This window comes from Pongo abelii, chromosome 3, assembly GCF_028885655.2.
Source record: "Pongo abelii isolate AG06213 chromosome 3, NHGRI_mPonAbe1-v2.0_pri, whole genome shotgun sequence".
NCBI lineage: Eukaryota > Metazoa > Chordata > Mammalia > Primates > Hominidae > Pongo > Pongo abelii.
Genome location: NC_071988.2, coordinates 165,387,484 through 165,413,093, shown reverse-complemented (window position 1 = coordinate 165,413,093; position 25,610 = coordinate 165,387,484). Strand labels below are relative to the sequence as shown.

The 25,610-nt window shown below is 38.8% G+C and overlaps 1 protein-coding gene across 3 annotated transcripts in view; it reads right to left on the bottom strand.

The window, feature by feature from the left end:
• GAB1 (GRB2 associated binding protein 1) overlaps positions 1–25,610 on the bottom strand; it is a 131,090-nt gene that overhangs the window by 38,694 nt on the left and 66,786 nt on the right. For all 3 annotated transcript variants that reach the window (XM_002815172.6, XM_003776530.5, XM_054554511.2), the window contains exon 2: positions 14,741–15,035. In XM_002815172.6, coding sequence (XP_002815218.3) covers positions 14,741–15,035 — 295 coding nt within the window. The remainder of the gene's footprint in view (positions 1–14,740; positions 15,036–25,610) is intronic.

Sequence of the window (25,610 nt, the reverse complement as noted above, 5' to 3'; positions counted from 1 at the left end):
TGGAATTCTATTTCATAACATCAAGTGCTTTAACCCTCTAACATAATTAACAGGCTTCCCAAAATCAAACTTCAGTTTCAAAATTGTCTTTGCTGACATCTGGCTTTCTGGATGCTACAGAGGGCCCCTGGAGCACCCAGAAGAGAGATAAACAGGACTATTTGACATGTTTAGGTACATGGGATTGCCAAAATGATGTTTAATCTTCTTCAGGTTATATCTTCGGGAATAATATTAATATATGTTCCAAAATTGTATGGGATTTCTAAAATTCTAATATCTGAGTATAGGCTATCAAACACAATTAAGGTTGCTATGTTACTGTAAACCACAGAGATAACCAAATTTCTTTTTCAATTGTGTTTCTGACTGTAACTACTGTAGACATTTCATTACTCACAGACAATTGTCTTGTTTTGATCCTCTTCAAAAGATGGTTTATAATCAGCTACAGAACTTTGACAGGTGCTTTCAAATGTAGGTTTCTGATAACTTGGGAGATTGTGACATTGGAATAAAGGAAAAATGTATAGGACTCATGGAGGGCTGAAATGTTCACGAATATCAAGCAAAACAAGAGTTAACTAAATGGACTGAACTCATAGAAAACTGAAGTAACCTTTTTGACTTTTGCTTGGAACACTGCTGATCCTTGTTTATCAGAGTCCGAGGAAACTTATTTTGAGCTATTCACGGCCTTTAACAATTGAGTAAGGTATAATCCTGTGAACAAAATTTGGAGTATATTTGTCTCTCTGCGTCTCTTCTCCAGAATTTGGAAACTAGTTGTGAGTATTCTTAACTTATGACAATATGGTTGTTTGCATCAGTGCAGTAAGAATCCATTTTCTTTTGCAACAGGATGCAATTGGAGAAACTGGTTGTTTTACCAAGGCTTTGACTAGAAAGGTATGCTTCCCTTTAAGGAGTCAAGCTCTACTTGCAGAGCCGAATAAAGCCCCTTGGGAAAATTGGCCTCATAGCTCATCTACACAGTCCCCGTACAGGGTTCCTAACCTGTGGTGAGTAGAGAACGCCACTTTCCAACAGGCCCAGGATCCACATGTTCTTGGGATCTCAAGAAGAGAGGCATTTACCCAACTCACAGGTATTTGAGGGTACAAACTCATGGATGGACTTGGCTTTAGAAAGTCCTATCTGAGATTCCTTGTGGAACAGAGTTCCATCAAAGTCAATCTAAAAGGCCTATGTTAATTACTCGGGCTGGGCACAGTGGCTCACACCTGTAATCCCAGCACTTTGGGAGGCTGAGGAGGGCAGATCACTTGTGGTCAGGAGTTCAAGACCAACCTGGCCAACATGGTTGAAACCCCATCTCTACTAAAAATACAAATATTAGCCAGGTGTGGTGGCACGTGCCTGGAGTACCAGCTGCTCAGGAGGCTGAGGTGGGAGAATCACTTGAATCCAGGAGGCGGAGGTTGTAGTGAGCCGAGATCATGCCACTGCACTCTCACCTGGGCAATAGAGTAAGACTCCATCTCAAAAAAAAAAAAAAAAAAAAAAAAAAAATTCTTGCCACACTTTATGCAAATAATGGGGCCAAGTAAAAGACTAAAGTCTATTTTGCAAACAACTCTGTCCTATCATGATTTGTTTTATTTTTTATTTTTATTTATTATACTTTAAGTTCTAGGGTACATGTGCACAACGTGCAGGTTTGTTACATATGTATACATGTGCCATGTTGGTGTGCTGCACCCATTAACTCATCATTTACATTAGGTATATCTCCTAATGCTATCCCTCCCCCCTCCCCCCACCCCACAACAGGCCCCGGTGAGTGATGTCTCCTTTCCTGTGTCCAAGTGTTCTCATTGTTCAATTCCCACTTATGAGTGATTTGTTTTTAACAAAAATGAGGACTGGAGAGAGAGAGAAATGTTTCAAAACTTGTCATACATTTGTCATTATATTCTAGACTCATTAGTTGTTTTTAAGTTCTTGCCTACATTTTAAACTAACCCTGCTTATTCCTGTGAACCAACCAGCAATCCCTGGCTGCAGCTCAGAAGAAGCTAAGGGGATGGATAATGTAAAAATCTGGATCAATATTCTAGTTCTAAGCAAATATCCTGCAATTCCTGTCAAGTGATGGGAATAAACAGGATGCCCATCATCCGGAGGTTTCCTTTTTGGAAAAGTAAGACCAAAGGAGCTAACCAAAGCCAGGTCCCATGCACCCAAATCTTAGCAAGCATAACTATAGCCACCAGTTATCTGGGTGTGTCACAAGACATCCTTTTCTCTCCCTTGTTGGAGGAGGACTCAATTCCACAGCTTCACCTTTGCATTCAGCTTATGATAAGGAGTCCATACAACCCCCCAAGACACATTTTTGTCTCAAACTCAATTCTAAACTTTGGGTAAAAGCGCTAGGAAATAAAACTAGATCGGACAGGTCCAGAGGCAGACAATAATGGAAGTTAAAAGGCACAGCTCAGGTGAGTATGACTTATCCCTACCGATTAAGCCAGGCTTCTCCTTTCACAGATAAAGGTTATGCCAATATCCATGGCATAAATGCAGGCTAGGGAATTCAAAGGCTACTGACAGCAGGGGAGATAGGGCATATGTGGGTAAGAGCACATATTCCCACCCCCGTAGGCCCCCCTATTAACATAGGTGAAGGCTACTTTGATACCCATGGGTGGCACCCTGTAGAGGTTGCTGGGACTTGGGGATATAATGATGGAAGAAAGAAAGAGATGCTTCACTTTCTCTCCCTCACATACCCTGGGTATTCACTAGGAAGAGAAGGGAAACTGGAATGCTTTGCTCCCCTCTTTCTAGATGAGTAGCCCTTCACCTTTAGTCTGTACCCCTTTCAAATGCATTCTGAATCCCTAGGACTCCTTTGGAAAAAAAATCTTCTTTTTCCTCCTCTGTCCTCCCTTCGCTGATGGGTAATTTTGTCTCTGTACTATGGGACACTCCCCTCTGAAGCATCCTCCAAACTGGGAAAAGTTAATTTCCCAAACCTTAAACTGGTTGACTTAGGATTGCGCTTGGGGGAAGGGAACACAGAAGCCTGACATGCCGGAAGAAGGGTAAAAGGTTTTTTTTTTTTTTTTTTAAACCAGTCAGGCTTTGGCCTCCCTCTCCCTGTGCAAACCAATAAAAGGCCTTGGGATTTTTTAGCTGTCTTTACCCCCCACCCTGTTCTGTTTTCATACATGTTTTTAATAACCTGGTTTGTCTATTCTCGCCTTCAGGCCATCAAACTCCAAACAGTCATGCAACCGGAGCCTCAAATGATGGCCCCTTTTGCCAGAAACCCTTAGATACGCCTCTGAGGGGGATCTGACTGCTGTTTTCCCAAAACAGGGACCCTTGTCAGCAAGAAAAAGTTAAGACTGGTCTTCGTCCTTATCCTTATTATAAAGGCAGTTAGATGTACTTCTTTAGAGTGGGGAGTGATAGATACGGGGAGGAGACTGGCCTTTTCAGATCCTGGGTGGTGGCCTGGAATTCAGTCTGTGAGGTGGGGAGCCTATTAGGAGGACCCCCTCTCACTTTGCTGAGAGTACTTTTTTCTTCTTTTCCTCTTTGGTCCAATAAATTCCGTTCCCCTCACCCTTCAATGTGTCTGTCTTCCTAATCCTTCCTGGTCTTGTGACAAGAGCCCGGTTTAGCTGAACTAGGGAGCAAAGTACTGCATCAGTAATGCATGTCATTTGGCTTGTTAATTTACCATAGAGAGGCGAAATATCTGCTCTATTTTCTCTAGATAATAAATTATAAGAATAAATCCACATGCTTTTGATAATGCCTTTATGTATTTAACTATAATATTCATAAATGTACCACAAGCATGTTTATTTAGCTCATTTTACAACCTTTTGGGCCTAAGAAGTCATATCCTAATTATGAAGCCTGAATAATAATGTATTAATATGGCTAAATATGACAGTTTATCTCTAATTGTGGTTCCCAATAACAAACAAGAAAGGATCAGAACTCCTATGCATTGTGCGTTACATGTTGCAGATGCTGAAAAAATGTTTCATTCACAGGGCAGACACTCACTGAGCGCTCTATTTGTTTTATTATTTATTTATTTAATTTTTATTTTTTGAGACAAGGTCTCCCTCTGTGCCCAGGCTGGAGTGCAGTGGCACCATCTTAGCTTACTGCAGTCTGGAACTCCTGGGCTCAAGCAAACCTCCCCTCCTAAGTAGCTGGGGCTACAGGCACACACTACCACATCTGGTTAATTTTTTAAACTTTTTGTTGAGATAGTGTCTCACCATGTTGCCCAGGCTGATCTCAAACTCCTGGGTTCAAGAGATCCTCCAGTCTCAGTCTCCCAAAGTGCTGGAATTACAGACTTTGTGTCAAGTCAGAAGAAATTAAGGCAAGAGGCACTTCCAAATCTGTTAAGACCCATTCACCTGCATGTGCAGTTTTGGGATTTGCTCCTCAAAAACTCTGAGCACTCCTAGATGAATCAAGTTCAAAAATATTCTGTTAGAGAATCTGGCCTGAGTAAATAGAAGTTGAATCAACTTCTAACTTTTTATCTTTACTATGCTCCATGTAATGTCAAGTCTTCATAGCTCATCTAACAAAATCTAACACCTTATGCCTGGAGTTATTTTTTTCTTTTTTTTTAATTTTTAAAAATTTTTTTATTTAGATACTGATGTTTATTTTCCATGTTGCTTAAGAACCCGTGCAAGAACAGCTTAAGACCATTCAGTGGTTGCTCCTACCCATTCAGTGGCCTGAGCAGTGGGAGCTGCAGACCAGTCTTCTATGGCAGGCTGGGTGCTCCAGTCTTCAGAAGGGAACTGCTGAAGAGGCACAGAAGGCACCTGCACGCCTTCAGATCAGTGTGCAACCTCAAGCTGAGTAGCAGTGAACTCAGGAGCTGGAGCAGTCCATTCACACTGAAATTCCTCCTTGGTCACTGCCTTTTTAGCAGCAGCCTGCTCTTCTTTTTTAATCACTTCAGGATCTTTGTAGAAGTAGAGTTCAGGCATGACCTCCCATGGGTGTTCACAGGAAATGGTGCCACGCATGCGCAGAACTTCCCGAGCCAGCATCCACATCAAACCCACGGAGTGAGCTCCCTTGTTGTTGCATGGGATGGCAATGTCCACATGGCGCAGAGGAGAATCTGTGTTACACAGAGCAATGGTAGCTAGGTTAACATAAGAAGCCTCTTTCTATGAGAGGCTGGTCTTCAGCCCTGGGGTCAGTAACCACAAGAAGCCATGGCTCCCAGAAGGCTGCCTGCATCTGAAGGTTCCAGGAGTGAAGCGGCCAGCAATTGGAGTGGCTCCAGTGGCAGCAGCAAACTTCAGCATGGCCCTCTGGCCAGTATTCCTGGAGGATATAACACTGACATCCGCAGGGTTTTCAACAGCAACAATGGCACGAGCTGCCAGCAGAAGCTTCACCCAGATCCTCTTCAGATTTATAATGTAGATGCCATCACTTTTCCTTTTATAGATGTACTATTCCATCTGGAAGTCAAGATTGGTGCCACCTAAGTGGGTTCCTGCTGCAAGGAACTTAAGGACATCCTCCTTCATTTGCAGGACACATCAAGGGCTCTGGACATTGTGAAAGTTTCCCTTTAAGTTACAACGGGAATCTAGAACAACGCCGTATGGACCCCTCTGTGGGTAGCGCAGAAAGGCCTTTTTTTTTTTCTTTTTTTAAAGTCGGAGTCTCGCTCTGCCACCAGGCTGGAGTGCAGTGGCACAATCTTGGCTTACTGCAACCTCCAACTCCCTGGTTCAAGTGATTCTCCTGCCTCAGCCTCCCGAGTAGCTGGGACTACAGGCACGCGCCACCACGCCCAGCTAACTTTTGTATTTTTAGTAGAGACAGGGTTTCACCATGTTGGCCAGGATGATCTCAATCTCCTGACTTTGTGATCCATCTGCCTCAGCCTCTCAAAGTGCTGGGATTACAGGGAGCCACCGTGCCTGGCCTTTTCTTTCTTATATATAAACGTAAGAATAAAAAAATGAATTTTTGGATATTTATATGACATAATGCCATAATTTCAGTGGATGCTCATAAATACCTGTTGTGGTATCTAAAAATGTTGATTATAAAATGGTCATCAGATCCTACCCTGTAAAATGTTTTACTGTTTTGATTCAGTTGCAAATACGGAGATTTATTTAAAAGGATTTAAAATACCACAAATAGTGACTCAGAGTTAATCCTTGAGGATTTAAGAGAAGTATGAAAAATATTTATCTTTTAAAGAAGAGCTTAAGAAAAATATATACAGTATTGAGGAAAAAAGAGCAGCCCACTCAGAAAACTGTTAATGTATCCTACAAACTGTATTCACAAGTGTATTCCATATACTTCCCCTTTCCTCTACAGTACAGGCATGGTAAAATGGAATAAACCAGCTCAATTTTTAGTTCTGACCAAAAATCACTACTCACTGGAAATACTTCCCTATATGAAACAGTATAAATTCTAGCTTTTCACTGTAACTACTAAAATAACTTTTTCAGGTGGTTGTTGTTACAGATACACTTTTAACACTTTTTTTAAACTTCATGGCTATACACTAAATGCACTGAGTGGAAAAGAAAATCACCTAGCCAGGCAATTACGTTTGTCTGACTTGGTTTTATTAACACAATAGGACCATCTCATTTTTAACCTTCCACTTCTCCCACCTGTAAATGACAGAAGTGTCTTACCCTCTTTACACCTGCAAGATCCTCTCAATTTTCTGAAAAGAGGGCAGAGATTCAAAGGTTCCTTTTTTTTAAAAAAAAAAAAAAATCCTTTTCACGCACGTGAAGACATATATATATATATATACACACACTTTTTTTTTTTTTTTTTTTGAGACGGAGTCTCGCTTTGTTGCCCAGGCTGGAGTGCAGTGGCGTGATCTGGCTCATTGCAAGCTCCGCCTCCCGGGTTCACGCCCTTCTTCTGCCTCAGCCTCCCAAGTAGCTGGAACTACAGGCACCTGCCACCATGCCTGGCTAATTTTTTTGTATTTTTAGTAGAGATGGGGTTTCACTGTGTTAGCCAGGATGGTCTCGATCTCTTGACCTCATGATCCACCCACCTCAGCCTCCCAAAGTGCTGGGATTACAGGTGTGAGCCACCGCGCCCGGCCGAAGACTTACATACTTCTAAGAGGCAATAACTAGAGAAAAACTTTCATTATGTTTGCTAGCAAGATCATGAAAAGACCTTTAAACAGCCATGAAAGAAACCCCAACCACTCCAAACCACATTAACATACAAAGGACTTTAAAAGGGAAGAGGGAACCACGCCACTACTTTGGCTCAGACAATGCACTATCTTCAAAGTTGTAGTCTTTGGGATTATTTTACTCATGTTAATTTGACTATGTACTCAGCTATGCATATTTTAATACAAGCATTGCACTGTGTGTAAATATTCTCTAACACTACATTTCTGACCAAAGCTAAGCAACTGGTCTGAAAAAATAAACTTCTGTTCTACTTTATAAAGACATGTGATTTGCCTCTATTCTATACTACTATACCGGTAATGGAACAGACCATTTTGCTTTCTGCCTTGAGTTTCTGACTTACTGCTCTAAGTAATGCTGGTATCAAGCTTCTAAGAACCAAACATTAGTTTAGGGTTTGCTTATGTGTGTAAAATTATTTCCCATTTCTTAAATCAAAAGGCATGAAGAGTATAATTAACATCCATTAAAGGCTAATAAGCTGCTGGAGCAAACTCCTAATTGAAATTTACTTAGGAAGCTATTAAGTACTGCTAGGGAAAGCCTTTCAGTGAACAAGCTTCCAGTGAAGAGTAGATTATCATGTGATGAAATCCACAAATAATAAACTGGCCCACATGAGCCCTAGCCTAATGCACACTTTATCCTATTTGAAACCATAATACCCTCGTGTTAGTATCCCTCACAAAAGTTGGGGTGCCAAGACAATGCCTCTAAACATTCAAAATAATTACTTAAAGAAACACCAAATGGCAGAAGAGTTGAAGCCCTAGGAAACAATTCTACTCTTACTGGTAAGGTAGAACGTTTCAAACTTGATGTGATAGGCTCTTTGATTTTGTAACCACTAAATTACTGTATCTGAGCATACCATAATAAAACTGTGGTGATCCCCATGTTCTTTTCAGGAGACCAAATAGGTTTATTTTCTCTGAAGATGGGCTATATCTACTGATAGAATAATTTTTTTGGTTTCTAGTGTAAAAGTTTACCTTTATGTTCACAATTAAATGTAAACAGGTCAGGGTTACTCTGCTTCTATTGATTAATGATTTATCTGGTGTGCTTAAGAATTTTTATTTCTGTAAAGAGAAGCATTTCGAATAGAACTGTCTAACTTAGCAAATAAGCGTCTACAAAGAGCACGCATTATCATTAATACTAACATACCATTTTCTCACTTCTAAATACACCGTTTTTTGTGGAAGAACATTTCAAAAAGGCAAATCTAACAAGTGGATACAAGTAAGACATAGCAGTAGTTGCAATTTTCTGTGAAGCAGCCTGCATTGCAGTTTCTTCAATTTATTCCTCAACTACTGAAGACCCTTAAACATAGCATGATCTGTTTAATCTGTTTCAAGTAGAAAAACTTTTTATTTGTCATGACTCCCTCTTTAGTAGATTGTGAAATATTCTTGGAGACTTTAAATTAAACCTTTAGGCAATGCTGACAAATGCCATAATTCTTATCCAGAGGTTTGAAGGCCTAAGAATTACTTGTGGGGAATTTTAGAAATCTAGGTGACTGGGACCCACCGCAGGAGACTCAATAAATCAAGATCTCAGGAGCAGTGGCTTGGAAATATGGAAAAAAAAAGAAAAAAACTAAAAACTCTCCGGTTGAATTGGTTCTCAGGAAAATGCAAATTAACACCACAAGATACCACTAACACCCAACAGAATAGCTAAAATTAAAGACTGACGACATCAAACGTTGATGAGAATGTAAAGTAAACTCTCACACGCTGCTGGTAGGTAGGCAACTGGTACACTAACTTTGGAAAACTAAAGCTGTTAAACCTATTAAAGCTAAATATACGTCTGTACTGTAACACAGCTATTATACTCATGGGTGTATACCCAAAAGAACTAAGTGTTTATGTTCATCAAAAGACATATAAAGAAATGTTCACTACAGCTTTGTGTTAACTAAAAATTGAAAACAACCCAAACATCAATCAACACTCAAATAGATCCATAATTTGTGATATATTCACACAATGAAATGCTACAAGGAATGAAGAACTGTTGTTACATGCTACAACATGGATGAATCTCACAGGCTTAATACTGGAAAAAATAATGGTTCCAATGGTTCCTAAGTTCAAGAATAGGACAAACTAATCCATAGTAATAAAAGCAATTTTAAAAAAAATTAATTTGGGTGGAGGCTTTATTGGAAAGAGGCACAAGAAAACTTTCTAAGGGAGGGGAAGTGTTCCATTTCTTAATCTGAAGGGCAGTTACACAGACATCTGTATCTACATGTAGATATAGATCAATATATAAAACTACATTGAACTGTATACTTAAGATCTGTGGCCTTCACAGTAGTAAGTTATACCTCAATAAAAAAGTAAATAAAAAGAAATTTTAAAAAGTCCCTAATTGAGAAAGATTGCTTTACAGGAAAGGAAGTATATGTATATTCTTAAATGTTAGTTTATATCTACTTGACTCAAGGGGAGAATATCAAACAGAGAATTGTACTTTTTTTTATTAAGCCACTATGATCTGGGCATTTTGAGAAAAGCAACTCAGAGGCAACTTTCTAATCCTACATCTAATTAGACCAGAGACCTTCATATGAAGTTAGTGAGCTGCTTCCCAATACTTGTTTAGCAGATCTAACAGCTTCCACCTTGTGTTGTAGAAACAAAAATAAATCTGTACATTTCCAAAAAAAACAAAATTAGTTTCTACCCTCAAATCTACTAAAGAAAAGCATTCATAGGAACCATACACAGTTTAATGAGCTAGGACTTAAAAACAGATATAGCCTGCCAGCACTTTCAGTATTCATTAATAGCAGTGGTCACCTGGGGCAGCGGAAATAACATGGTAACGATATTTTGAGAGGTTCCTGGAATCAAAACACAGGTCAGATTTTTCCCTTTTCCTTTTGTTTTCAGGGGAAAATTAGTTATTCTCACAGGGATTGGGGACAGTTATTTTCTTAGAGTGTGATAACCAGGCATGGTCTATTTCTTCTCACATCTAGTCTGAAATTAGCATAGTAAAAAAATTATCTTGTGCTGTTAGCTAATTTTCAAGCCAACAGTAGGAGGACAGTCAGCTCTCTGAAACAGGAAGAGCAGAGGGCTTGGGACAGATCTAGATAAAAACAAAAACATCTATTATTTAGCGATTGGTGGTGACATCTATTTGGACACAAGAGAATATAAAACAGGTAGTCAAGTTAGTGGAAGAACAAAGGCATTTTGATGTTTACCTTGTCATATTAAACTGTATGAATATGATTACAAAGGATAATAGCAGTATTCTGCTATTTAGAACTTAAATGGCTGAAAAACTTTGAAAGTCTTTTTGCAGTTTTGCCATTATGGATCAAAAACTAAAATTACAGAATAAAGTATGATTTTGGCTGCTTAATACTACATAATGAAGAACTGTTCATGCTTTACAGATTTATTCCAAGAAACTCAACAAATACTTCAACACAGTATATTAAGACACTTGTAAATGTGGCTATTTGGGGAAATAACCAGGATGAAGTTGTGAAAAATCTCAATCATAGAATTTAAAAAAATAAATGCAGTTGCATTTAGATATAGCTCATGACCTCAATGTAGAATGTATTGGCAGATTAAAGTCCTTAGATACTTGTTTTATCTATTAATGAACACATAAAAATGACTTGTGATTAACATAGCTGTACTTGGTAGCCAACTCACAGACTATATATAAGAAATCTGATTAATCATACTACGAATTTTCTTACAACCCTCCCCCAACCATGGATATTGTAAAGATGAAAAGTTCACAAGTCAAGAGTTGTACTCAGCCTAAATATGCCTCTCATCTATTTTGTAAGGAACAGGGAGTTTTGAACTGAAAAGATCACTGCCACTGCTAACTATGCTTATCTAGTTCTTCTTTAGCAGGGCACTTATGAATCAGTAGTATAATTCCTGGATTATTTGTCCCTCCTACTAGACTGACTGTAAGCTCTATGAGCACAAGAACTATATTCGTAAACTTCCACAGAATTATACTTTTACACATATATATATACACTGTATATATATTTTAATGCATAATTTATATATACATATGTATATATAAACTTGCACTCATCAATTATTATAATGAATTATTTTGGATATTTCTCTTAATGACTCCTCTCCCATTAGACGCTCAGTCTGTGATGTTTACCTTTTGTCTCCTTAACTAATCACCTAATATATATTTGTTGAATGAATTCCCATAGCCTAGTAGAGTGTCAGCAAACTCAAATAATTTGGTGAACTAATCAATCAATTTTCTAAAAGCATACCAAGCTTTCCTTCCCAGAGCGGAGTGGGTGTTTGTCAGGCTCCCAAATGATAAGAATCATCCTAAGGTGGCCAAATAGACAAGACGCTGTGCCTTAAAACTTGCAAAGTTAATCTCAGACACTTGAGAATTAAAACTTCTTATTTTGGGTTCTCAACCCTACCCACCCTTGAATAGGCTTCAAAAAATTAGACTCATATTCCTTGACTGAAGAATGCACATCCTTTATGAGAACATTTCATTTCCTTTGTAAATATATTTAGGAACATTGTAAAAAGAAGTAAGAAAGGTGGAAGAACATCTACGATTTAGCTTTTTGGATCAGCTCAACCTATACAGACAACCAACAGAGACAAAAGTCTGCCCTTATGTCCCCCCAAACAAATTCTACATTGAAAAGGCAATAGGCAAAGGAACAAGAAGAAGATAATAAAATGACAAATTATTTTAACTGAAAATCCATCACATAATAAAACTAATGTGCTGTCTAAATCCAATAATTATCATTGATGTCATTGACATCAACTGACTAGATGTTAACCATTAAAAAGAGCTACCTCATTTGTAATTTTAACTTTGAAACCCTCTGCTGCACTCAAATATAAACTATAAATGCAAACAGGAAAGGGTTTTAACTGAAGTTAGAAGTAGCACTCCCATGCCCACTTACACTGTGACCACATTTAGTAACTTCACGAAAACAACTGAACTCTTAATTCCTCCTGTGAAACAATTTCTTGAGGTTTTTAATCACTAGAGCTCTGCTGAAGATCTCTATTTCATCAGCCCCCTCCCAGCTAAGCTGGATCCTTCCTTCCCTCTTAGACTGCTGTTCCCGTGAGATTGTGAACGCCCTCATCAAGGGGTTTCCCCGACCCCACTGGGCAAACCCCAGTCCTGGCAGGCTCCTTTCCCCAGGGCTGCTGACTGGCCAGAGAGGAAGCGGCATGCTGGCCTGAGCTCATTAGAGATGATTAGCTCCACTTCAATCCGAATCTTGGTGTTGATTATCAACACAATTTTCCACTCCTTATGGCATCTACAGCACTCCTAAATGTAGATGTTCGGAAATGCACACTTCTAAATGTGAGTATAACCATAAAGACAAGAAGGTCAAAGACCTCAGTTCACCTTTATTTCTGATTCTTGGCTCTACAAAACTACTTTGTACTGGAATCCCCTACCTACATGTTGAGCGTTTGTTTAAAAAGGAAGAGCAGAGAGAAGAAGTGGTCAGCCAGCTATTAAAAAGTGCCTGAGGTCAGATGCGGTGGCTCACGCCTGTAATCCCAGCACTTTGGGAGACTGAGGCAGGCGGATCACTTGGCACCAGGAGTTGAGACCAGCCTGGCCAACATGGTGAAATTCCATCTCTATTAAAAATATTAAAAATTAGCCCAGTGTGGTGGTGCACACCTGTAATTCCAGCTACTCAGAAGGCTGAGGCACGAGAATCACTTGAACCTGGGAGGCAGAGGTTGCAGTGAGCAGAGATCATGCCACTGTACTCCAGCCTAGGTGACAAAGTGAGATCCTATCTCAAAAAAAAAAAATAAAATAAAATAATAATAATAATAATAAAGTACCCAAGGTAGAATTCCACTTGTAAAATTCTTCTTGAGCCCTCTAGTCACTCAGCAATTTCCAGGATAGGCACCCCAAATCTCAGTCCCTCATTCAAGATCCATAAGCAACTGTCCCTGGGCCTTTTTCATTCAGAGCCCTACTGCCCCAGTCAAGTAAAATTCAATTCCTTCTCTGGGTCTGTTCTTTCCCAAGTCCCTAAGCCTGGAGGGTTCTGCATCCCTCCTTTCATTTACACAGAAATACTGTTTCTTTCAAAAGCCTACATTTTGCAATTTATTTTCCTTTCAGAAGCTTTCCTTCACTAACTCTTACCCAAACCTTGAGCCCCTCTTCCTTCCTTCATGCTCCTTGTAGGACCTGTGCTAAGTAATTCATTTGTTTGGTACTTGTTCATTGTGTTTTGTGACTGATTCTCACTTGCATTTCATAGGTAATGATAATCACCTTGGCTATTTCCTAACTTCATAACCTATTTATGCTTGAGGTTGCAATTTTTTGAGTGTTTGCAATCAGACCTTGGCGATGATCTTGAGCAGTGGGATATAAGTAACTCCCACATGCTTAGCGTTCCAATAATGGAACACTAGGCATAAATAGGATAATCTAATATCGTTTTTTGAGACGGCGTCTTGCTCTGTCGCCCAGGCTGGAGTGCAATGCTGCAATCTTGGCTCACTATAGCCTCCGCCTCCTAGGTTCAAGCGATTCTCCTGCCTCAGCCTCCTGGGTAGCTGGAACTACAGGCGTGTGCCACCATGCCCGGATAATTTTTGTATTTTTAGGAGAGATGGAATTTCACCATGTTGGCCAGGGTGATCTTGAAGAACTCCTTACCTCAAGTGACCCACCTGCCTCAGTCTCCCAAAGTGCAGGGATTATAGGTGTGAGCCACTGCGCCCGGCCATAATCTAATATAGTTTTTAAATATATTTTTAAATAGCACCTAAAGAATTGGGTTGAGCTACATAAAAGTGTGTTTTTTTTTGAGACGGAGTCTCGCTCTGTCGCCCAGGCTGGAGTGCAGTGGCGTGATCTCGGCTCACTGCAAGCTCCACCTCTCGGGTTCACACCATTCTCCTGCCTCAGCCTCCGGAGTAGCTGGGACCACAGGTGCCTGCCACCAAGTCCGGCTAATTTTTTTTGTATTTTTAGTAGAGACAGGGTTTCACTGTGTTAGCCAGGATGGTCTTGATCTCCTGACCACGTGATCCACCCACCTCGGCCTCCCAGAGTGCTGGGATTGCAGGCGTGAGCCACCGCGCCTGGCCAAATGTGCTATTTTTAATAAGTGAAAAATGGTAAAATATCAACAGTGTTATATGGTTAAACTGAATATTTATATTGGAACTCAATTAATGTTCTTAAAATGTCTTCTTGTCACCTTCTACTTCAGGATATTTAAAAACTGCCCCAATATGTCTAAGTCTGTCTCTCTAAAACTTGTAAACAGTTTCTCCTCAAACTAATTAAAGGATTCAGTGCTTTTTCCAAATGTCAAGTTCCTATTATAAAAATAAAACATTATATTGTGTAACTAAAATAATAAAGAATTGTATGACATTTCTAGAAATGTAGCAGAAAAGAATAATTCAGGTTGAGTAATAATATCTTGAACTTACCTTCTTCTGTTGGATTAAACCCACAGATGTCACAAATACAACGAACCCACTTATTCATCTCCTCCTCGCTGTCTGCTACCAAGTAGAAAATCCGGTCAATAGTGTTGATATCAAAAATGTAGCTGTTTTCAAACTCTTTTTTGTTAAATGTCAATCCAGCATCTACTTGTTGACATAAATTTAAATCAATAATACGAATAGGCTTCTTGGCATGATCATTTTTGTAATATTCCAAAACATCTGGATCTCCAGTTAAACGGCCACTGCGTAACACGAACCATCTCCTCTTCCATGCCTAGAAACAAAACAAAAATATCCATTCAGTATTAACTTGAGATAATGTTTTCAAGAAGATGCATATTTATCAAACTGATTTAGAGAAAGTCACAATATGTGTGTGTGTGTGTGTGTTTTTACCACAGGATAATCTGCCACTCTGAAAAGCAACGTTTACTCATAACTCAATTAACTTAATAATGTATACATATATTCAGTATCTTCTATTAAATCTCCTGCTATATAATATCAAGGCAATACATCAAGGAGGATTCAGTTTTTACTAAATATGAAAAGGTCATGGTTTCAACAAATGGTGTTAGGAAAACTAGAAATCCATATGCAAAAGAATGAAGCGGATATTATGCTAAGTGAAATAAGCCAGTCATAAAAAGACAAATATTGTATGATTCCACTTATATGAGGTAGTTCAAGTAGTCAAATTCATACAGACAGAAAGCAGAATGGTATTTGTCAGGCCCTGCGGAGGGCGAGGGGTGGGAAATGGAGAATTATTACAGTTTTAATGGGCCTAGAGTTTGAGTTGAAGATAAAGTTCTGGAGATGATGGTGGCCATGGTTGCAATGGTGCTGTGAATGTATTAATACTTAATGCTAGTGAACTGTATATTAAAAATAGATAAAATGATAAATTTTATGTTATGTATATTTTGCCACAATTTTTAAAAAAGCAACAGATTTTCATGCATTAATATCATGCCATAAAGAATACACATAAAGCTGCTTCTTCATAAGACTCCTACAGATTTTAAATACTTAAAAGGTTTCTCTTTTTTTTAGGTGTAGTCTCAAGGAGTAGGGAGGGGAAAAGGTTTTGAAGCTTTTCTGGCTTCTTGACTGGGAAGCAGTTGATTGTGCCTCTCTTTTAGCCACATAGCCTGTTCAAAGACTACACGAGTAAGAGCTGTATTCTCGAGTATGGGATTTAACTCTTTCTAATATTTCCCCTTCTCTTCCCAACAAACATACATGGGCAATCTGTAATACACTCACCACATACCCCCTCCACAAGTTCTGGTACATTTTGAGTTTAATACTACACCTAGAGAAGCCTAAAAAATTATTTTACTATCACTCTCCCTAAATCTGTGGTCACCAAATAATAAAAGCAGAACCAAATGACAAACAGCCTTCCTTATCAGCCTTTAACCCCAACATGTGTGCCTGGAAACAAACTTATACCTTACTCCTCTTTGAAATTCTTCCTCAGGGAGGCAGCTAGACAGAAAAGAGGCCTATTTTAGCAAGTTTCAGTCATTTACTAAGAAACAGTCTCTGCTCCAGATTCAACATTCTAGGTAAGACTACCTCAAGAGGACACTCTGGGCCTGGGTGCAGTGGCTCATGCCTGTAATCCCAGCACATTGGGAGGCCGAGGTGGGCAGATCACTTGAGGTCAGGAGTTCGAGACCAGCCTGGCCAACATGGTGAAACCCTGCCTCTACTAAAAAATACAAAAATTAGCTGGGTGTGGTGGCAGGTTCCTGTAATCCCAGCTACTCAGAGGCTAAGGCAGGAGAATTGCTTGAACCCGGAGTCGGCGGTTGCAGTGAGCTGAGATCACTGCGCTCCAGCCTGGACAGAAGACTCCTCCTCCTCCTCCTCAAAAAAAAAAAAAAAAAAAAGGCGGGGCGGGGCGAGGGGCGGTGGGGATGCTTTGGGAAGTGGAAGGACTCAAAAACCCCCAGTGGAATAAAACATTCCCTTTGCTACTTGTGGGAAGAAAAGCAAGTATATAATTCATTATTCCTACCTTCAAAGAATTGACTAATTGTGAAAAAAATATTTAACATACATGAAAATACTTGAGACTATAGCAACCCAGGCAAAATGTGTGCAGAGGTATTGCTACATGAACAAGCATTCCTCTACAGAAAAATTTAGGCAATCCTTTAACAAGAGGATTACCAGAGATCACAAAGGCCTAAAAACATTATATAGGTCTTTAATCATCAATATTTTAAATTAACTTCTCATTCTTCACACAGCTCAAAGGAATAAGCATATAATTTGTGTCCAGGGAGGGCAGGGTAGAGTCCTATAGATGTTTTAGATAATATTGAAAAGTCATAAAGTGTTGGATTCACATGATTTTAGCACTGTTTTCTGGACTATAAAAATCCATTCATTGAATATGCATCTACTTACTGCAAAATAAATATCATCTCTTAGTAAAATTATCCCTCTATGGATACTTCCCTATCAAGCAGTAAGCTTTAAAAAGTAATGCAGAAGTAAAGCAACAGAATATAAAATGTGATGTTATTTATGCAGGGCCCTCAAGAAATCATATCATTCAGTAAGTGATTTCTCCAGATAGTGAAGCTTCATCTTTAAATACAGAAATGACTTTTTAAAATTTGATTGTCTTGCACGCAAATCTTTCTAAAATGCTTTACTACATACTTCACCAAACATAATCCATTCCCCAATGATTCAGACTAAGTATTATAAGCATCCATTTCTATACTACACTTTAGGAGGCTCTCAGAGGCTGTTGCACTGTATGGAGTGTCATTTGCCCCTATACTATTAATAAATAGTACCGTATTGCTGTGCTTGTATAGTTCATCTTTTAAATACAGTTTCCTGTCTTTTTTCTCTCAATTTTTATCAACTGTCACTTTTCCCCTCCAATAATAGGGTTTATAGGAGGCTAAACTCTTACCTGCCTCAGGGACTTTGCACATGTTTTCCCCTAAATACATTATATTCTCTCCCTCACTTTTTGCCTGGCCAACTCCAACCTTCAGGGCTTCTCTTCCCTGACCACCCTCAACGCAACCAACTCCAATGTAAAGTAATAGCGTAGTTTTAGAGATCTTATTACTTACCTACGTAGTGATTTGTGTAATTTTGCAATTCAGTTTTTCTTTGTATTTATTTGTGTAGTATGTAACTCCCCAAACAGACTGAAAAGTTCAAAAAGATAGTGACCACGCCTGCTTTATTTGCCATAGCACAGTGCCTAGTACATAGCATATTTGTACAATAAATAAACAGAATTCTCCTGAGAGAGTAGACTTGTAAAATTTTTGAGATTAGATTTGATACGTGGGCCACAATGAAGAGAGTGCTTTCAAAGCATCTTCCACTTGAGAAAAAAGAGCTCCAATACTGAACATACACATAATAAAATAAACATAACTAAGATAACTTTACCAAAACACATGCACAAAACATCCTGGGAAAATGGCAAAAACAGAAAAGCACAGAACATGTCCTTTTGCTACAGCTTATGTGTCACTCTTTGTTTTCAGCTAACTGTGGCTCCCCCCCATCCATTCCTTGGCTTCCCTGTTGAAATCACATTGTTAAAATTCAAAAAGCCCTTAGGAACTAAAATAAATAATCAAGAAATGAGTAGCAATGAATTGAGGTGCACTAGATGTATTGGGCTAGTGATTACAGAGGCTGAGTAGACATTATACAAGACGTGAACCCTTCGGCAGGAAATTACAGCATTAAAACACAGAATTTAGCCAAGCAGCACCTGCCATTTATTTATTTATTTTTAACATAGTCCAAATGTGAATGTTTGTCTCAGTCACAAAATGAGTCACCCTCATTGAATCTGGCACAGATTAAGCTGGAAAACAAAAGCAATTACATAAACTACACACTTTAATAAGGCAGATACAAAGGTTCTCTGGATTATGGTACAAAGCACAATTTAGCCACAGAATAAAGCTTGATGCTCAACAAGAGAACTGACATCAGCACCCTTGCTAATCACAGCACAAAAGCGTCTCTATGTTTTGTCAGAGCACAAAACGGGCCCACATAAATCAGTCTTTGTTATCTGAAAATATCTGAGATTCTTAAAGTTTGTCCTATTTTTATCCTTGCTGCCTTGGTAGCTCCAGAGAAAGCCGTACACTGCCTTGCCAATCCTGCAGAGCAGTAGCAGACAAAAAGGACAGGCTTTCTAGAAACCTTCAAAACCAAACACTCAAAGTAATTTTAAAAGAAATTCACACAAAAAATCATTTTAACGACTAGACTTTCATTACGAGCAGGTAATGAAGAAGCTGAAATTTGCAAGATGTCTGCATAGTTGAGAAGGACTATGTAAAAACTTATTTTATAGCCATTTCTTATATGCAATAGTCACTCCAATTTTGAGTTGAACAAATAATTTGTTAACAAGAAGTAAACAGTTAAGTCTGGATTTTGGGGTAACTTAAAAGTACCAAAATCTGAAGCCAATTCGCTATGCTCAGTGACTGCCTCCTGTGCCTACAAGATAAAACCCAAACTCTGGCAGGGTACACAGGACCCTCCAATCAACTCCCGCCCCATCTCCACCCCTAAATCTCTCCAGCCTCACTTCTTGCCTCTCTGCCTTCCAACCACATTGGAAATACTTGTAGTTTCCCAAACACTCTGCTCTGTCCTGCCTCTCACCCCTTGGCACAAAATCTACCCCCTAGATTTAGCTCAGCCCTCTTTGGGGCACCATCCCTGAGTTGGCTCTGAGCTCTCCATTTCCACCTTTTTCCTAAATCATTTGACATCTCTGCATTTGAATGTACTGAGGGCTGGAGACATTTTAACCTTTCTTCTTTCCTTTCCCATTGCCTAGCACCAAGGAGGTGCTCAGTCAATGTCTGCTAAATATGCAATCAAAAATGTTTGAGGCAAGGATTAAAAATACAGAAGTTCTCATACTATTTATTCATTGCAGGGATAGTGATATAACTGCGATCTGCCCAGCCCATTCAAGAATTGGTCAGGCAAGCATAGAGGTGTGTAAACAAATTAATTTGTTTTTAAAACTCTACAGACCTATGAGAGATGTTTTTAAACATCATTTTAAAAGAACTATTCTTTTAAACTTTCCTGTATTTAGCAAATTGGATATGCTAACCTGTAGAACTGTCACACTTAAGCTAGGTCTTAAGACGGGCTTATCACACACCCTAGAGTATGGGTATGTACATACTGGCAAGAAAAGTACAGATGGAGTCCCACTATTTGGTGGGAAGGAAACATTTTTTAACCTGGATTAACCCCAAGCCACTAATGGCTGTAATATTACTAACAAATTCACAAATTTTGCCTATATGGCTGTAACGTTACTAACAAATTCATAAATTTTGCCTAATTAACCTGACTAGCAAATGGCTTCAGCTTTAAAGAAAAACATTGTAACTGCCGTACACCCTGTTTTGTGAGTTCTCTATGGTATAAATGACAGCTCACATGCCTGGTGTGATGCTTGCCAAAATTCCCTCATCTTTTCCCTGTACCTTTACTGGAAGAGCTAATTATTGAGGAAGTAGCAATATATGGGCAGGGAAGAGAGAAGATCAGAGAAGAGGTCGGGGGTAGTCCATGGGTTCTCTGCCCTGAATGCACATTAGAAATATCCGGAGAGCTTTGCTTAAAAAAAAAAAAAGCTTGGGGTTTCACCTCAGGCCAACTAAATTGCAGTGTATGGGGGTGGGGTGAAGATTGGAATAGGCAGCTTTAAACACTCAACAGATGATTCTAATGTGCCACCATGATTGAGAACCATAGATCCAATCAATAGGATTATATTGCTCTTTAAAGTAAAATTTCAAAAAAAAAAAACACAGGTCCTTCCAAGCTTACGTCTCATTCTTCATCTTCTTATATTAATACCTTCTGCTCATGCCAATGTTGTCTCTATCTTCCTATTTTTGTTCACAATATTTACCCCACTAGCAAATATCTTTCAAACCCAATTCATTCTTCAAGGTTCTTTTTTCCCAACCTTCCCCTTTCCTCCCCACACCCTACCTTTCTACCACTGATGATCAATTACTGTTCTGTAATATCTCTTGCATTGCTGTAGGATCGATTGGTACAGTCTATTATTTTACATTTCCAAACTCTCCAAATACTTATGAATTATTTTCCCAACTGGACATTAAGCTCCTTGAAAGCTAATTCCTTTTTTTTTTTTTTTTGTATCTGCAACAGCACTTCACACATTGTAAGTGCTCAAAGCCTTGGTGAGATGTTGTCCATCAGAATAATCATCACAGAGAGCCACTGAGACTAAATGAAAAGATTTCGGGGGGGGGGGAAAGTTCAAAGTTGTTATTGAAGTCCAAACTCCTTCAGTAAGATGGCATACAAGGTTCTTCCAAACCATACTTACCTGTCTCATCTCTCCAATCTCTCACCTCCACAGATGGCCTCAGACAGCACCCACATGGTCCTTGTTTCTTTTTCAGTCTGAAATACCTTATTTCCCTCACCATGAGCTCCTACTCATCCTTCAAGACCTAGCTCAAGACCTGTTCTTTAAAGCTTTCCTCAACTTCCCCTGAGATAAGGCATCAGCTGCTGTTCCTTTGAGCTCTCAGCAACATCACACAAGTAGTCCATTAACAAGCCCATTCCCTTAAGCACTTGAAAAAGAACTCTGCTAACTGCATCTTGGGGTCTCTTGGTAGTTGTGAAGCCCTAACAAAGTATACCTTGTCCAGAAAGCTGAAGAGCAATACTTTCTACATTCCTGAGCCAACTTCCCTTCTACCAGGAAGCCTCACCACTGTAATTTTACTAACCCGTTCTTTTCCTGAGAAAGTGTGGGGAAAAAAGTAGAGCGGAATTTTTTATTTTGAAATCTCTTAAAAGGTATTTCACAACTGATATTTAAGGAAAGACCATTACTGTGACTTCTTTAGTAGAATTCAAAATTTCAATATACTCTCAGAAATCTGTAAAATGTCGGGGTTGAAAATGTGCGTTTCATAAGATGAAAATGCTATTTTTGATAAGATAGGTTGTAATCTAAATTGTATCAGCAGGATAATGGTCAAATAAATTATGAGACATCTACACAATAAAGCTAGGCAAGTCATTCGAAAAGTGACGTGGATATATACACATAAGCAACGCCCACAAGATAACTGTTAAATAAAAAAAACAAGGTGCGGAATTGTACTATGGTATATACTTCCATTTGTGTGAAATAACTGTGTGTTTGTACAAACACAGCACAAACTGTGTGTTTATACAAACACACACTATGTTTAGAGAACAGGTCTGGAAGGACACATACTAAGTTGTTAACTGTGATGACTAGGAATAGGTCAGATGAAAGGGCCAGACGAGTCTCATATTTTATATACTTTGTTTTTTCAAAATGTTTCCATTTATTGCTTTTATAATTTTAAAAAATTACATGTTTAAAATAATCTAGGAATGATGTGCACAAAACAAAAAGTTTATGTGTATATGGAAATGCTATTTTATTATTACTCTGCAATTAGTGAATGGATATTTAACCTTTCTTTTAAATACAGAATTCCGGGATACATGTGGAAGGAGTCTCAGCCAGGAAATAGCCTAGACAGATAGAGTCACAACTTTATTTTAAAGACTGGCACTTAGGGGGTTAAACAAACAAACAAGGAAAGTTGGGAACACTTAAAATAGAGGAATAAATTTATTTTTCTTTCCTTAAAGTCATTATAATATATTGCTTTAATTTTCTCTAAAAACCATGCAGTAAATGTTAATACATTGAGATATTTAAATATGTAAAATAAGCACTTTAGGAATTACTTTGCCTATTAAAAATATTTCCATAATACTATTACTAGGGTAAATAAAATAAAGAAAAACAACTCAACCATGAAGGAGGGACAAAGGAAAACCATTTACTTTAAAATACTTGAGTTGTTTTCCAGGAAGCACCATCTTTTCTCATGGAGCAAAATAAGGAAAAAACAGGCTCGGTGGAAGTTTCCACTCCACTGGCTCTATCATTATGATCATCTGTTCCAAACACACAGAAGCCTAAAATTTCCTGTTTTCAAACTATTGTCACCATTTTCTAGCCTTGTGCTATCCGAGCTAACTTTAGCTTAGTAATATAAACAAAAGAATACACCGAAAATAATGCAGAACAATGCCTAGATCTAAGCTTTCAACTGTTCCATAAACTTAAGATATTAGAGTTTACATACACATTGCCTGGATACAACAAATTAGTTGGAAATAAAACAATTTCATAAGAGGAAAAAAATCAAATTTGACTCAGAAATACTATACTAGCTAGGGAAGGACTTCAGGAATTTTGAATTCTCAGTAATAGTGCATATAATTTACTTGTTGAAATTACTGCTAAATTAATGCCTACCTCCAAGCCTAGGCATAAGCACTACAGAAAATAAACAAAAAGCCAAAAAAAAAAAAAAAAGCAATGACAAAAACCCCTTAGTATTTAATATACACAGGTGGCTCTTAAACCTTTTCTGGGTCATAGACTGCTTTGAGCATCTGATTAAAGCAATGAAAACTTTTCTTAGAAAAAAGGCATATAGGTAATATTGTATAGCTTCAAGGTTTCACAGGACCCCTGTTAACACGTTAAGAACCCTGAAAATAGGACTTGACTTTAATACATCTTACTACAGAGAGCAATTTGGTATGAGGCTGGTGTGCCTTGGACCCCAATTAGGGAAATTTATTTATTAGGTTCCACAGGAAAGTATGTCACCTCATGGCTATATTAATTCTAAATACAGCACTGTGGGGCAAGCTAAGTATATTTTTACTTGAAAGTACCATTTCACTTCTCTCCTCATATTCCCAATTGTTGGGGCTGTGCTCACACTCTAACTCTGGTGGTTTTGCAAGCTTTCTTACCCTAACCAAGAGGAGACTGAAAAAGTGAGAAACTGGCTGGGAGCCAAACAAAGTTAAACATGCAATGTTCCATGTGAGTCGGATGGTGGCCTGGGGTGACTCACAGCTCAGTGTGTACTGGGAAGAAAGGCCACTGGCCTTGGGTCCACTGGATCTCACCCTTTTCTTACCACCATGGGCAGTCAGAGTCAGTGAGCTCAGGTGAGGATGTGGGCAGAGGAAAATCGGGACACAGAGTTCACTCCATCTTTTGAGTCTGGCTTTTGACCTACTTCTGGCCAAGGCAAGAGTTAGTTGGAGTTTACATGCAATCTGGCCAGCTAGAGATTTGGAACACGAGTTGCAGCTAGTGAAGAATAAGTCTTTGGCTCATCTCCCTAAGAACTTGCAGAGGCAGAGGCGGTGCAAATGTCCAGGCAGACTCCTGCCAATGTAGCTGAATACAGCAAAAAATGCAATAAAGAACCATGAGCACTGCCATGAGCTCCAAAACATGTCCACAGTCATTGAGCCATTAATTCCATTTCTACGACTCTCACCTAAGGAAATAATGAAAAAAAAATGTGGCTAAATACCTAGGCACCAAAATTTTCGGCACAGTATTGTTTCTATAAGTAAATATTTGAAATGATCTAAATATTCAGTAGAAGGTAGGATGATCAACTATCCCAGTTTTCACAAGACTATCCACGTTTTAGCTCTGCAAGTCCCACATCCTAGAAAATGGCTCAGTCCTGGGCAAACCCAGATGATTAGTCACAGTAGGAAACTGAGTAAATAAACGATGATATACCACCATACAGGAGTCTTACACAGCCATCAAAGTGATGCTTAGAAATGGCTTTTTTTTTTAAGAGTTTTTTTTCTCCCCCTGGTTTGCAAAATTCCCAAAATACTGAGAGATCATGGTAAGAAACTCATTTTTCCATTTGGAGTAGATGGAATTTGGTGTGAAGGAATATTGGCAACACCTTTCTTTCTGCAAATTCTGGCTCCCCTGTCACCTCGGCCAGGTCAAGCTGACTACTCCAAGATGTCCACAGTACCTTGTGCAAACCTCCATCATAGCACTACCTTGGCATTTCAATCAACCCTTTGTACAACTGCTTTCCTCCCCCAAGATTCTGTCTTATTTCTCTTTAAGTGTACAGCATGCAAGGACTTGGTGGTTAAAAGGCATGGGTGATAACTGTTGCCTGAATAAATGAACAAATGAATGAATGTCTTAATTCATTTGGTAATGATGCTGTCTCTGTTCTTCACTAACTTGGCCTTCAGGTATAATGATGATACAACAAACCAATAGTGGGTTTTCTTATTGTTGTAAGAATTCAGCCATAAACTCTCAAATCTCCAGCCCACAAGGCTCAGTGAACAAAAAGTGAAACTAACTTAATCAGGGAATAAGTCAATTATGAACCCTGGGACTGAAACCGTGCCAATATGTTAATATTAGGCACCTACAACTTCACAGTGCCTACTATGAGAAGGCCCACACATTTCAGTCATTGAATATTATCTGTTAGCATTTTTATGTATATATACATAGTTATATAGTCTCTCTCTCTGTATATCCATACATTTGTGTGTATGTGTGTGTGTAATGACTTCCCAGTCTCTCAGAGGGTAGAATGTAACGTCATCACAGAGAATAAGAACAAAATGGCATATGCTATGAAGTATAATGTCAATGTCCATTTGATGTTTAATAACGTCTTGTTTAAATAAAGAACAAGACCATGAGAAAATAAATATTGTTTATGCAGTAGAAAATTCATGTCATCTCTCAAATTAAAGACATAAAATTTTTCTGCACAGAGGCAAATTCTAATTGCAGTTTTGGAGCAGTGCTGTCCAATAGAACTTTCTGTGATAATGGAAATGGCTGTGCTGACCATCACGGGATCCATTAGCCAACGTGTGACTACAAAACCTGAAAAGT